A 12,701-nucleotide genomic window follows, 5' to 3' on the forward strand; every position below is an offset into this window, starting at 1 on the left:
TGTAGTGACACCCAGAGGAGGTGGGGGAAGAGAGTGGTAACCAGAATGCTGTGATTTTATGAACTATTAAGGCTACCAATCTGTTTTAAAACACTAAAAAGCTAGAACTCACATTATGTGATGCTCTGGTGATGCTCTGCACGTGTGCTAATAAAAGTTACTTTATGGGTAAAAAGCACAAAGATTTCTGAAAGTTTGTACCAATTTCCAAAAATTTTTGAAATATGTCAAAAGTCTACGTCTATGGCAAATTTGATTTCTCAAAGAAAACCATGAAGTCTCAAAAAAAAAAAAAAAACATCACCACACGAGTAAAAATGCAGACAAAGTACCTGAAAAGTTCTGCAAGAGGAAAACATTTTCATGCCCAAAAATTCACAACAAGCATTAAATAGTCTCAGACCAAATGGAATTTTTCCAGACATTTAAGAACACCTGAAAATAGGATCTTGAAATGGAAGTGCTTCCTCAGCAAGAACAGCACTGTGCATTTAAGTCTGCAAGCTGCTGAGAACTCCAGCCAGAACCAGCTACACACTTTAACATGTGCTTAGCTAGAAGTATGTGTGTAGTCCTAGTGAAATCAATGGATTTATACCACAGTAACCAAGAGAAGAATCCAGCCGTACTGTGTTTATCTTAAAGACATAACAAAATGCCAAGAACATCAGCTACTACTGCTTGTTCAAACAGAAATGAATGTAAGTTTAAACATTTTGCACATAGTGACAAGCCCATCTAGGGAGGCAGACATTAAGAGCCCATCCTGTTAAGGGAAAAATGCAGTTAATCCCTAATAAATCTACAATGACAAGTCTTCTAGATTTTAGAATTAAATTCTGACTACTCTACCAGAACAAGCTATGTCTGAATCACAAATGAGATCTGAAGCCCACTAAATAGCTCATAATATGCCAAACACCATACATATCAAGAGCCAATTATATTAATTCCGTTCATTTGGTCTCAAGATATTGCTGTATGACTCTTCCTTCTTTGCGGTTTCTTAGCAACACAATTTTGTTCCCATTTGCAGTGGATGAAAATGGGTAAATATTTCCACAGACTCCAAGGAACATCAGACCAATTATTTATTCAAACTGAAACATGGGTGTGCATGACACTTCCCAGACAAACAACAAAACCTCCACAAGGAGTTTACAAGCTAGGGCCCTAATCCAGCAAAGATTTAGGCACATGTTTAACTTCAAACACATTCATGGTTTTTTAGGATCAGGACCTAAATGCTTTCTAACACAATAAGCTAAGCAGTGGAGAGGGGCTCAGGGAGGGTTATAACCTGTAAGATATTGTGAGGTCTGCTTATCGTGTGTGCTGTCATATATATAATCTTTTATAAATTACATTAAAATTAGAGGCAGTGTCCAGTAATCATCAGGATGGTTAGCAACCAAAAACAGCAACAAAGCTGTTGTTTAACTGCTACAAAATAAAACCAGTAAGTGACAGGAAATAAAGCCAGTTTATTTTTGTTTATTATTTCATGTTCTGGATTTTTGGCGTCTGTTATCACTTTTTAATTCACCATCTTTGTAGACGTGGGATTTTCCACAGCACCAGCTAACATGGAACCAAAATGAATCATAGTGCATGCCATTCTCTGATTAGCTATCCAGTGGTTGCTACTGAGATGTACTACCAGAAGCCCCAAGTTCCCCTCCAAATCCCTGGAGGAAAGCAGCCTTAGCACACTTTCATTTATAACTTCATTCTTCTCTGCCCTGAAAGCCCCATGGCTTTTCTAGGGGCTTTGGGATTTTTGTTTTTATTTTTAAACCTAGAAGCATTTGCCAGAGAACTCTTGCAAAACCAGAGACTATGATATCACAACATGAGAGTGAAACCCCAAACTGAGAAGGGAGGGGATTTTCCAGGAGACTGTTTAAAATCCATGACTTGTTTTTGTTAAACCCATTCACCTTGTGAAAGGTTCAGCCTTCATCATCATAATTATTATTTATATTACCTCAGCCTAGGAGGCCCAGTCCTGGATCACGACCCCATTTGAGCTAGACTCTGTATACACACACAACAAAAAGATGGTGCCTGCCCCCATGGGTTTACAATCTACCCCTAACTCTCTACAACTGAGGGCTCAGAAAGCTTACCTCCTCGATTCTCTAGACCTCCGAGGGGTCATCAAGCAGAAACTGGAAAGACAAGACTTGATATTTGGGATATTTCTATGATAAAGACAAGCAAAAAGAACTTTTCAAGCCTCCTTTATACACAATAAAGAGCAAGTTGTGTCCCCTTTGCCCAGCTGCTCTGCCTCCACAAATGGGAAGCGTCTGGGAACTAGAGGATCAGAATTATCATGATTTCAATGTTTTTGATGCAACTGAAAACTCCTCTGTGAGGAGCGCAGGAGCTATCTGTGGACATGTCAACATTAGAAGCACTTTACCAGTATAGCTATACCCATATACTATATTATGCTGGCAAAGCACTCCTAGTATGGACACAGCTTATATAGACAAAGCTGCCCTTTTACAGGAATAGCTTACCCCATAATCCTCAAACAAATCTAGATATCCCAATTAAAGAGCAGTTTTGCTTTTATAATTAGGTCCACACTAGGGATTTCTACCAGCACAGCTACATCAACCAGTGCTCACAGCTCTTCAAACTCCTGACCAATACAGCTATGCTAGTAGAAGTCTGTAATGTAGACATAACCTGTATTTTTATGAATATTGTGGGAATCTCTATGTGATTATGAGTGTGTGACTTCTATAGAGAAGCCGACGGGGTAACTCAGTTCTATGGGGTTCTGTAAGACCACAGGAAGGCAGATAATGAAGGTGAATTAAGCCCAGTCACCGATACTTGATGAGAAAGATACCATCAGTACCAATGGAACTGGTGGACACAGCTTGTAGTCTTCCTCATCTAAAGGGTCAGGAGGAAGTTCCAGTTGCTCACTTGGACAAGAGAGGTGATGTGATACCCTATTAGATATCACAGTCCCCGGGTATCATGGTGCTCATGAAATGCCTGTGCAACAGGAAGATCAAATCTGGGTTGTGGAGGGCCCCAAGGGCTGGGGCACCTCCAGTCCCAAGGAGAGTGTCCTGATTTGGGTAGGAGATGCTGGTTCCAGGAAACTCTTGACTTCCTGTCTAGACAGATCTCACTTGGTGCAAGCAAGGATGGTTCCTCCAGAATATCTAATTTTCCGGTTATAAGAAGTTCAAATCTCGCTCAATCGTTCTGCCAATGGTTCTGTCAAAGTAAAGTCATGGCTAGTAGACGGGAAGGGGGTAGACTTCTCCAAGAGCCAGTGTCTCTTGGTGAGGGTCAGTCCTGACAACCAATGCAGATCCAGGAGAACAAAGACATTTGCTGAAGTGGTGTATCTTTCCATTCTCGTTGGGTCACCCACAGTTATGTCAGCCCATACAGACACAGCTGAAGTAGGAAGGTTCTGAGTTGGCAGATTCGTAAGGGACTGAGACGGTACCCTCAGTGGCTAAGGTTCCTGACAGATGCTCTTTGTTTGTACCAGCAGATCTGGACAGTACTGCTAGCAATGGCACTGCCAGTGCAGAGTCCGGTAGCAGCGGAGCCTTGCTCCTATGCACCTTTCTGTCATCGACATCCTAAATCTTTGGAAGCTGAGCACGAAGACCTGACCGACCTGGAATCTGTCCACTTTGGAGTGGACTGAAAGAGGGATCTGCTCTTGTGCTTCTGAGACTGTGCCCTGCTCTCCGGCAGAAATCCTGAGAGAGGGGCCACAGCTGTAGTCTCCCACATTCCTGCATCAGGCTTCATGGTAGGAAATGTGCTCTTTGATGACTTTGGATAATGTACAGCAGGGTTCATCCAGCCTTCCCCGTGAGGTGCTTTTTAAGCCAAAATGCTTGCACCTATCAGGTCCAGCTAAGAAAGGACTGACAGATGCTGCACCTGGCGGAGATATGCACTTCCCCCAGTGAGTATAGGCAGTGCTCGTGGTCATCACTGATCAGGAAGGTACTGAGACAGGAGATGCAGCTTTTCAAGCTTGGTATACTGTGCATAATCTAATTTCCATACAGAAACTCCTCAATGTATCATTGTTATGTTGCTGATCAATTAGAGAACGTGTTCATTTACAGTTGCGCAATGCTCCCTTATAACATGGTTTGACAGCCACCTGCTTTGTCCACTGCTTGCAGAAAGAGCAGCCCATTGGAGCAAGCTGGTGGGGGCTTGGAACCAGTGGACCGGCAGCCCCCTTATCAGCTCCCCACTCCCCTAAGGTCCCTGTGCAGCAGCTGCCCAGCAGGCTATCAATTGCTGGCAGTTCAACTGTCCCTCCCACCACTGCCATGTGCCTCTCCTGCCCTCTACCTTGGAGCTGCTTCCAGGAGCCGCCTGCTTGCTGTGCAAGAGAGGGGGCTAGGGATGCTAATGTCAGGGTGCCCCTCCCCCCGCTCCTGTCCCCCACTTACCCAATCTCCATAGTGTGTGGGGGGACATAGAAGGGACCTTTCTGGAAGCAGCGGCTGTCTCAACTTGCTGATCTACTTAAAAAGGCAATGTACTTAGAGTGCGGTCAGCATACTTTAAGGGGCAATGCGCATCTCTCTCTCTCTCTCTCACACAGGGTGTGTGTCTCTGTCTGCCATGCTCTCTCCTCCCTCCATTTGTGCTGCCTTGTAGAGTGTGAGGCTACATTAACAACATGTTAACCCTTGAGGCTCAGCCAAATGCTACTTCATCATTTAGCCAGTAAGGCATTTCCTGGGAAATATCCCACCCTCTTCCACTCTCTGACTTCACCACATCAATCAAGCTTCACAATTATCATTGATGTGTACAGTATTAAATTGTTTGTTTAAAGCTTATAGTGTGTGTGTGTGTGTGTGTGTGTGTGTGTGTGTGTGTGTGTGTGTGTGTGTGTGTGTGTGAGAGATAGACCCAGGCCAGTTGGGAACAGCAGAGTAGTAGAAGGGAGTCAGGGAGCCAAGGAGAGGAAGTGCATGCGAGGAACTGGGAACAAGAGGCGTGCAAGAAGCTCAGAATGAGTAGGCATACTGCTGGAAGACTGAGAAGTACAAGCGTTATCATACATCAGGAGGAAGGTCCGGTGGTACGGACAAAGAAGGTGTTGGGAGGAGGCCATGGGGAAGTAGCCCAGGGAGTTGTAGCTGTTGCGCAACTGTTCCAGGAGGCACTCTAGACAACTGCAGTCCAAAGGGCCCTGGGCTGGAACCCAGAGTAGAGGGCAGGCCCGGTTTCCCCCCAAACCTCCCAACTCCTGATCAAACACAGGAGGAATTGACCTGGACTGTGGTTTCTACCAGAGGGGAAGGTCTCTGGGCTGTTTCCCAATCCACAGGGTGAATCTGTGAGGCGAGCAAACCCGTCAATAAGCGTAGGACCCACCAAGATAGAGAAGGAACTTTTTCACAATATACAGTCTTTTCTCTGATGAAAAAAAATTCCCTGGAACCTAAACCCCCCATTTACATTAATTCTTATGGGGAAATTGAAGTCACCTAACATCATTTCACTTTAAGTTTCATTTTTCAGGAACATAAGTACAAAGTTAAGTGAGGAGTTATGAGCCAGAGGGATCCCAGGGTGGAGATTCTAACTATCCACTAGCTGTATTAATAGAACCATTAACACTAATTACACTAAAGATAAAACTGATAAACTTTGAAATATTTACAGGTTTGAAGACAAAGGAGAAGTTCTGGACACTAAAGTTTCCAATTCAGCTCATGCAGCAGTAAGAAGGAACTGAAGGGATGGTTGGCCCACCCAGCGCTACTCCATGGATCCTTGATGCAGAACACAAGCAGAGCAGAAGCGCAAACACGGATCAACGGACACTGCTTTCAAAAGTTCTCAACTCTCAGGTGCATGGAGCAAATGTGTACCCATAGTGGAATGCACAGAGGGACCAGTTCTCAAAGAAGGCTAAGTTTACATAATGCAATATGCTTTAAGCCTTTAAGTTTTTGTTATTTTTAACCTTTTCTCTGTTTGCGCTGCTCCAATGATAAATAAAGCAGACTCTGCTTTGAACAAGCTGTTTTCTGTCACAACTTCTGGGGAAGATTCCATAGCACGTGTCAAAAACAGATATGGTTGGTCAACATGGGGTACTGTAGACTGGTGATCCAGTCTAAAAGTGAAATGAATCAGAGTTCCACTCAGAGAGGTGCACATATGTCTGCCAGTTGAAAGAAATACCCAAAAAGAGAGATTACAGATGAAGTTCACCCCAAGCCATAACATCGTCCTGGAGAGAATAATTTTGAAGTTTCTCTCCGTCTCTCGTTGAATATTAGCTGCACATTTTTAGAGCTGGAATAAGTTATATGCACTGATTTATCAAGACAATTCTTGTTCACAGTACCCACTGAAGTCATGTGTTCCTTTTTTATTGCTCATGATGTTATTTTGTTTAATGTCAGACCATTCTCTACATGCCTAATAGATGGAATTTTAATTCTTAAAATTATAAATAAAATCAGAAGAGCAAGCCTACATGGATTCACTCCACACAGTTGCTCAAGTGAGCAGGACTTGTAGGAATAACTTTGCCCATCTAGAAATACTGATGAACCTCGTACACACAGGAAAGAGAAGATCAGACAAAGGGAGGGGTGTCTCAGGACTTTTGTTGTCTTCAGAAATCTGTAACCCTCAGAGTAAAGTCTCTGTGGCCAAGAAACTCTCTTACCAAGACTGTGTTCCTTGCTTTCCTACCACATTGTCCCCAAAGGGACGAAATAAGAAGTCTAAAGTGCCCACAGCCTAGAGAGAGACAGTCCAAGCAACTGGGAGGGGATGTTCAGGTCATCTTTGGGCAGCAGTGTCCCATGTCCCAAGGAAGGACATTGGGCAAGAAGTCTGAGCCCAGGAGTGTGCTCTATGGCTAAAAACAGTGACAAGACTCTACCTCAACCTAAATGGCTTGGAAGTGCATAAGATCCAGAGAGTGGGTCAACTCACATTTCACTGGTGACCATGCAAAAGAGTACTAGGGCAGGTTGTAACACTTAGCACTGGTCATTTTAAATTCAGCCTCCATGTCCTTTGGTTTTAAGGGCAGGGAGTTTATTTGGAGTAGGTGTGTAAGTGTGGAGGGAGAAATCACCTTTTATAGAATCATAGGACTGGAAGAGACCTTGCAAGGTCATCTAGTCCAGACCCCTGCATTACTGGCAGGACTAAGTATTACCTCTAGACCATCCCTGACAGGTGTTTGTCTAACCTGCTCTTAAAAATCTCCAATGATGGAGATTCCACAACTTCCCTAGGCAATTTATTCCAGTGCTTAATCACCCTGACAGGAAGTTTTTCCTAACGTCCAATCTAAACCTTCCCTGCTGCAATTTATGCCCATTGCTTCTTGTCCTATCCACAGAGGTTAAGAAAAACAATTTGTCTCCCTCTTCCTTGTGACAACCTTTTACATACTGGAAAACTGTTATTCCCCCTCAGTCTTCTCTTTTCCAGATTAAGCAAACCCATTTTTTCCCCAATCTTCCCTTATCGTCATTGCTTCATTCCCCAACTTATTTCATAACACTCAGGCAGAGTTTAGAGAGTATCATGTGCTAGACCTTGTATATGAAGTAGAGAATTTTAAATGGAAAGTTATCAAATGTTATTGGTCTGTGCAATTTGCTTGGCCACCATTACAGATTTCCTAGTTTCACCAGATACAGAGATTCCCAAGTAGCTTTAGCTCGCTCCAGAGCAAGCTTTCTGCACAATGACATCTTTTTATTGGTGAAAGCGTAACAGTAAATCTCACTACTCTCTCAGGAAGGCTGAAAGGTCATTAGTTACTCAATGAATAGGGATAGAAATATTTGAGTGCCTACTAGTAGCTATTTGCCACTTCCTGGCATATTCCACACACCAAGAGAGACCTCATACAGCCCACCCCTTTGCCTAAATTGCAGGAGAACCCACAGGTATTGTCTAGAAAGGGAAAATCCAGAAACCCATAATACATACACACTTGCCATTTTAAATCCTATCATAGTAGCAGATTAACAATTGATGGGGTGGAGAGGACAAACAAAAAACCTGCTCACCGTGCACACAGAGGCTTCATCCCCGGTTTTCACTCTATTCACAGTCAGTAGCCGCTCCAGCAGGCTGATTCTGTTTAGGAGCCAGGAAAATGCCAGCAGCAACTCTCTGCTACCCTGTGAGCCATCGGAGGGGAGCTGATAGAATTCTGGCCTGCCATAGCCATGGTACCATAACACTGATTTTACAAACCTAATTTGGGTGCCTGGAAAGTAGAAAAGCAGGAAAATGTGTCACATTGCGCTGCCCACCCTTTTCTAGCTGCTTCCTGGAGAAAATTAACCAAATTTCGTGTCATACTAAGGGTAAGGGAGACTGATGTTCTCTGGTTAGGCATGAACAGATACAATATAGGTGGCAAGAATGCAAGCTTCCCCTATGTTGCCCCACCCTGACCCGCAGGAACCACCTCTACAGAGGGGAATAGAAATTCAGTCTCCAGACCCATTCAGCCCTTGGCCTCTTGTGGTGGATGCCTTTCCTACTAGCCACTGGACTCAAACCCATCCCTCCTTTCATATGGGCCCCCAAACATGCTACAAAATGGCAATTGTTTTAGGTCACTGTTGAACTGAGGTGGATCAAAACCTAGAGATGAAAGTTTCCATAGCCTACTACAAATCTCTGAGCACCAGTGAGCAAATAAGTTTATAGCAGCATACATACAACAGACACACCAGGCTGCAGAGACTGCATTTTGTGCTCAGCTACATTCTCTTCCATTTTCCTTCACCACAGATTTTACTTGACAATTGCAATGTAACCTGAAGAAGAGGTTTGCTTAGCTTGAAAGCTTGCCTCTTTCACCAACAGAAGTTGGTTCAATGAAATATATTACCTCTCTCACCTTGTCTCTCTCAATTACAATGAAAATACTACGGATTGTAAAGCAAGAGTCACTTCACTAGGGGAGAAAGAGAAAAGGTTAAACCAATTAATAAAGTTTTTTCCCTTCCCAAGTGAAGTGTTTTAATATCAACATGTTGTTTCACCACAAAGCAGCAGTAAACCCAAACCCAGGGCCCCACGCAGTCAGTGCTCAACTTCTGTGTCCTCTATCACATCTGTATATTCCTCATTTGCCTATTTCTTTGTCACTAGCATGATAAACTTCTTGTCTGGTCACATGCACTGTGAGCTTTTTCCCCTGTATGCTGTTGACTAATGAAGCTCAAAATAACAATGCCTGACTTCCAAAGAAAAAGCATGAATGGAAAGAGAAACTTGTGACTCTAGAAAGGTTATTTTGTTACTTTTAAAAAATAATTCCTTGGGGAAGTGTCTAACCACATCACTTGAACTGTGAAGTGTTAAGGGAGTTTTGCATGCTAGAGGCAACCATACAAAGCTAAGACCCAGCCACTAGAAGCCCTAAGCTTGAATGTACTCATTACACTCAAATAGCACTCACTACACTTCAACCGCAGCACATCACTTAGCAGTAGTCACTGGCAGGAGCTGGTAAATCTATAAAGGCAGTAAGCCCATCCCATTTCGGCAATAGGAAAATAAGTAAATACTTTGCTTTGTCTGAGTGACCTGCCTCTGGCAAACTGAAGCAGTGTTGTGGGGAGCCACATCCAGCCTTTCCTGGCCACAGAGGGGGTAGGATCCCCAAAGAACCCCTCACTCCATAATGAACCCAGAATGGCAGCACTCTTGAAGATGCAGCATGTATAACATGTATAACTGTTGCTCCTCAGCACAGGCTAGGAACAGTGCCTAAACACATGGGTATGCTCCATGTGCGAATGCTGGATGGACATAGGCTCCTCATCATAAATACATATCAGCAAACAAGACTGTGAGCATGACTCAGCAGGCACCACAACCTAGCCCACGGGTCGGCAACCTTTCAGAAGCGGTGTGCCAAGTCTTCATTTATTCACTCTCATTTAAGGTTTCATATGCCGGTAACACATTTTAATGTTTTTTAAAAGGTCTCTCTCTCCAAGTCTATATATTATATAACTAAACTATTGTTGTATTGTAAAATAAACAAGATTTTCAAAATGCTTAAGAAGATTCATTTAAAATTAAATTAAAATGTTGATCTTACACTGCCGGCCTGCCCAGCCCGCTGCTAGTCTGGGGTTCTGTTCACCTAGGCTAACAGTGGGCTGAGTGGGGCCTGCGGCCGGGACCCCAGCTGGTAAGGGTCCTGCAGCCAAAACCCCAGACCGGCAGCAGGCTGTGTGGGACCAGCGGCCGGGACCCCAGACCGGCAGTGGGCTGAGCAGCTCAGCCTGCTGCCACTCAGGGGTTCCATCCGCCGGCTCCTACCAGCCGGAATCCCGGCTGTCAGACGCACTCAGCCCTCTGCCAGTCTGGGGTCCCGGCCCTGCCCACATACAGTGGGTACCTACCTTCTCCCTGGTTCTGGCCCATTCTCTTCCTTTCTCTCTGCACTGAGCTGAGGATGGGAGTGCACTGAGCACAGGGCTGGAGGTGAAGGAGCAGGCTGGGGGTTAGGGTGTAGGGTCTGGCCAGAAGCTAGAATGAGGGAGGGGGCTCAGGGTTGGGGCAGGAAGTTTGGGTATGAAGCATTTTGGGTATGGACCAGCTCCCATTTGGTGCAAGAGGTGGAGGTGGGAATGTTTGGGGGAGGGGTGCAGGAGCTCCCATTTGGCGCTCAGGGTGGGGGTGGGGGTGGGGATGTAAGAGGTGCAAGAGTCAGGATGTGGGGGGTGCATGGGGGAGCGCAAGAGTCAGGGCAGAGGGCTGGGGGCATGTGAGGGGGGTGCAGGTGTCAGGGCATAGGGTGTGGGGGGTCTGGGTATGCGTGGGATTCTAGGGGAGTGAATGAGTCAAGCAGAGGGCTGGATATGTGTGAGGGGGGTACAGGGCTCAGGCCAGGAACCTGGGGAGTGTGCGGGGTGCAGGGCTCAGGCCTGGGGGGTGTGCAGGGCTGCAGGGCTCAGGGCAGAGGGCTGGGTGTGTGTGAGGGGGCATCAGGACAGAGGGCTGGGTGTGTGGGCTGGGGTCGTGGGGTGCTCACGGCAGGGGGCTGGAGGGGATATGCCCCTATCCCACCCCCATCCCCCTTCTCCAAGGCCCTGTCCCCGCTTCTTCTCTGCCTCTGCCAGGAGCAGTGAGCACACTGACTCCACTCTTCCCCAACCCCCTCCCTCGCAAGGGCCATCAGTTGATCGGCCAGCAGGGAGGGAGGGACGGAGAGGAGGAGGAGGGGTAGGAACCCAGCAAACTGCGGGAACAGGCAGGGGAGCCAGTAGGACCAACCTTCTGCCCCTTGCCCCCACGGGAGGGGGCAGAGGGGGCCAGAGGGCAGAGAAGAGCAGGCTGGGCTGGGCAGGATTTTAAATGGCATGCTTAAAAATTGGCTCACGTGCCATAGGTTGCCAACACCTGACCTAGCCCCAACGCTGTTTTCTTGTGGCAAGGGCAGAACTCCTGACGGATCACATCACAGGGCCTTGATCTGTTTTAAATCCAGCTAATTTCTGTTCTACAGCCACAAGAAGGGGACCACTTGTCCCAACAGCCCCTGGAATCACTCTCTCTGGAGTGCAATAGATACATTATTGGATTGCTGCATTTTTGGCACCATTTGTGAATATGAACTTTAATGGCTTGTCCCATGCTTTGAGGGGACCTATGCATGTGTGCTTTTCAAATAAACTCATTGCAGATTGTGTACTGAACGCCTCAAATAATCACAGGTAGAAGGGGCATTCTTTTCACTTCTTTAATTTCTTGAATGTCTTTCCATTCTATTGAACTCTCTAATCTCCCTCCTGACAAAGGAGCCAGGCTTCTGGGCCTAGGGGTTTACAACCCCTTTTATCACTGTGGATTCAGAACAGGAAAGTAAAGGCCAGCTCCTCAGCTGATTAAGTCAGCACAGTTCCACTGAAGTCAATTTAGACCAGTCAAGGATCTGGACTTTAGCTCTTGCTCTCACTCTCTCTTGTATATGGATCACATGGACAAGGTGGCAGGTGCAACAATGGACTCTTGAATTTACTTAGGGCTTGGCTACACTGGAGAGTTGCAGTGCTGGTGACGGGGTTACAGCGCTGCAACTCACTCTGTGTCCACACTTGCAAAGCACACCCAGCGCTGCAACTCCCTGGCTGCAGCGCTGGCTGTACACCTGGTCTGCTTGGGGTGTAGCGACTCCAGCGCTGGTGATGCAGCGCTGGTCCTCAAGTGTGGCAACCAAAGGCGCTTTTATTGGCCTCCAGGGTATTAGGAGGTATCCCAGCATACCTTTTCAGCCACTCTGCTCATCGTTTCGCACTCCACTGCCCTGGGCTCAGGTGACCCACCCTTTAAATGCCCCAGGAATTTGAAAAATCCCCTTCCTGTTTGCTCAGCCAGGTGTGGAGTGCAATCAATCAATCAATTAGTGACCATGCCTCCACGCCGCAAACGAGCCCCAGCATGGAACACTTGCAAGCTGCAGGACCTCATCAGTGTTTGGGGTGAGGAAGCTGTGCAGTCACAGCTGTGCTCCAGCCGTAAAAATTATGATACCTATGGGCAGATATCAAAGTTCATGCTGCAAAGGGGCCATGAACGGGACGCGTTGCAGTGCAGGGTTAAAGTAAAGGAGCTGCGCAGTACCTATTGCAAAGCCCGTGAGGGAAACCACTGCTCAGGAGCTGCCC

At 46.1% G+C, this 12,701-nt stretch overlaps 1 protein-coding gene across 1 annotated transcript in view; it reads right to left on the reverse strand.

The window, feature by feature from the left end:
- The window catches only part of TEDC1 (tubulin epsilon and delta complex 1), a 168,830-nt gene that overhangs the window by 138,424 nt on the left and 17,705 nt on the right, over positions 1 to 12,701 (reverse strand). Inside the window, exon 3 of the mRNA XM_050963282.1 lies at positions 8,073 to 8,275. Within this exon, the coding sequence (XP_050819239.1) occupies positions 8,073 to 8,275 (203 nt within the window). The remainder of the gene's footprint in view (positions 1 to 8,072; positions 8,276 to 12,701) is intronic.

This window comes from Gopherus flavomarginatus, chromosome 7 (assembly GCF_025201925.1).
Source record: "Gopherus flavomarginatus isolate rGopFla2 chromosome 7, rGopFla2.mat.asm, whole genome shotgun sequence".
Classification (NCBI taxonomy): domain Eukaryota; kingdom Metazoa; phylum Chordata; order Testudines; family Testudinidae; genus Gopherus; species Gopherus flavomarginatus.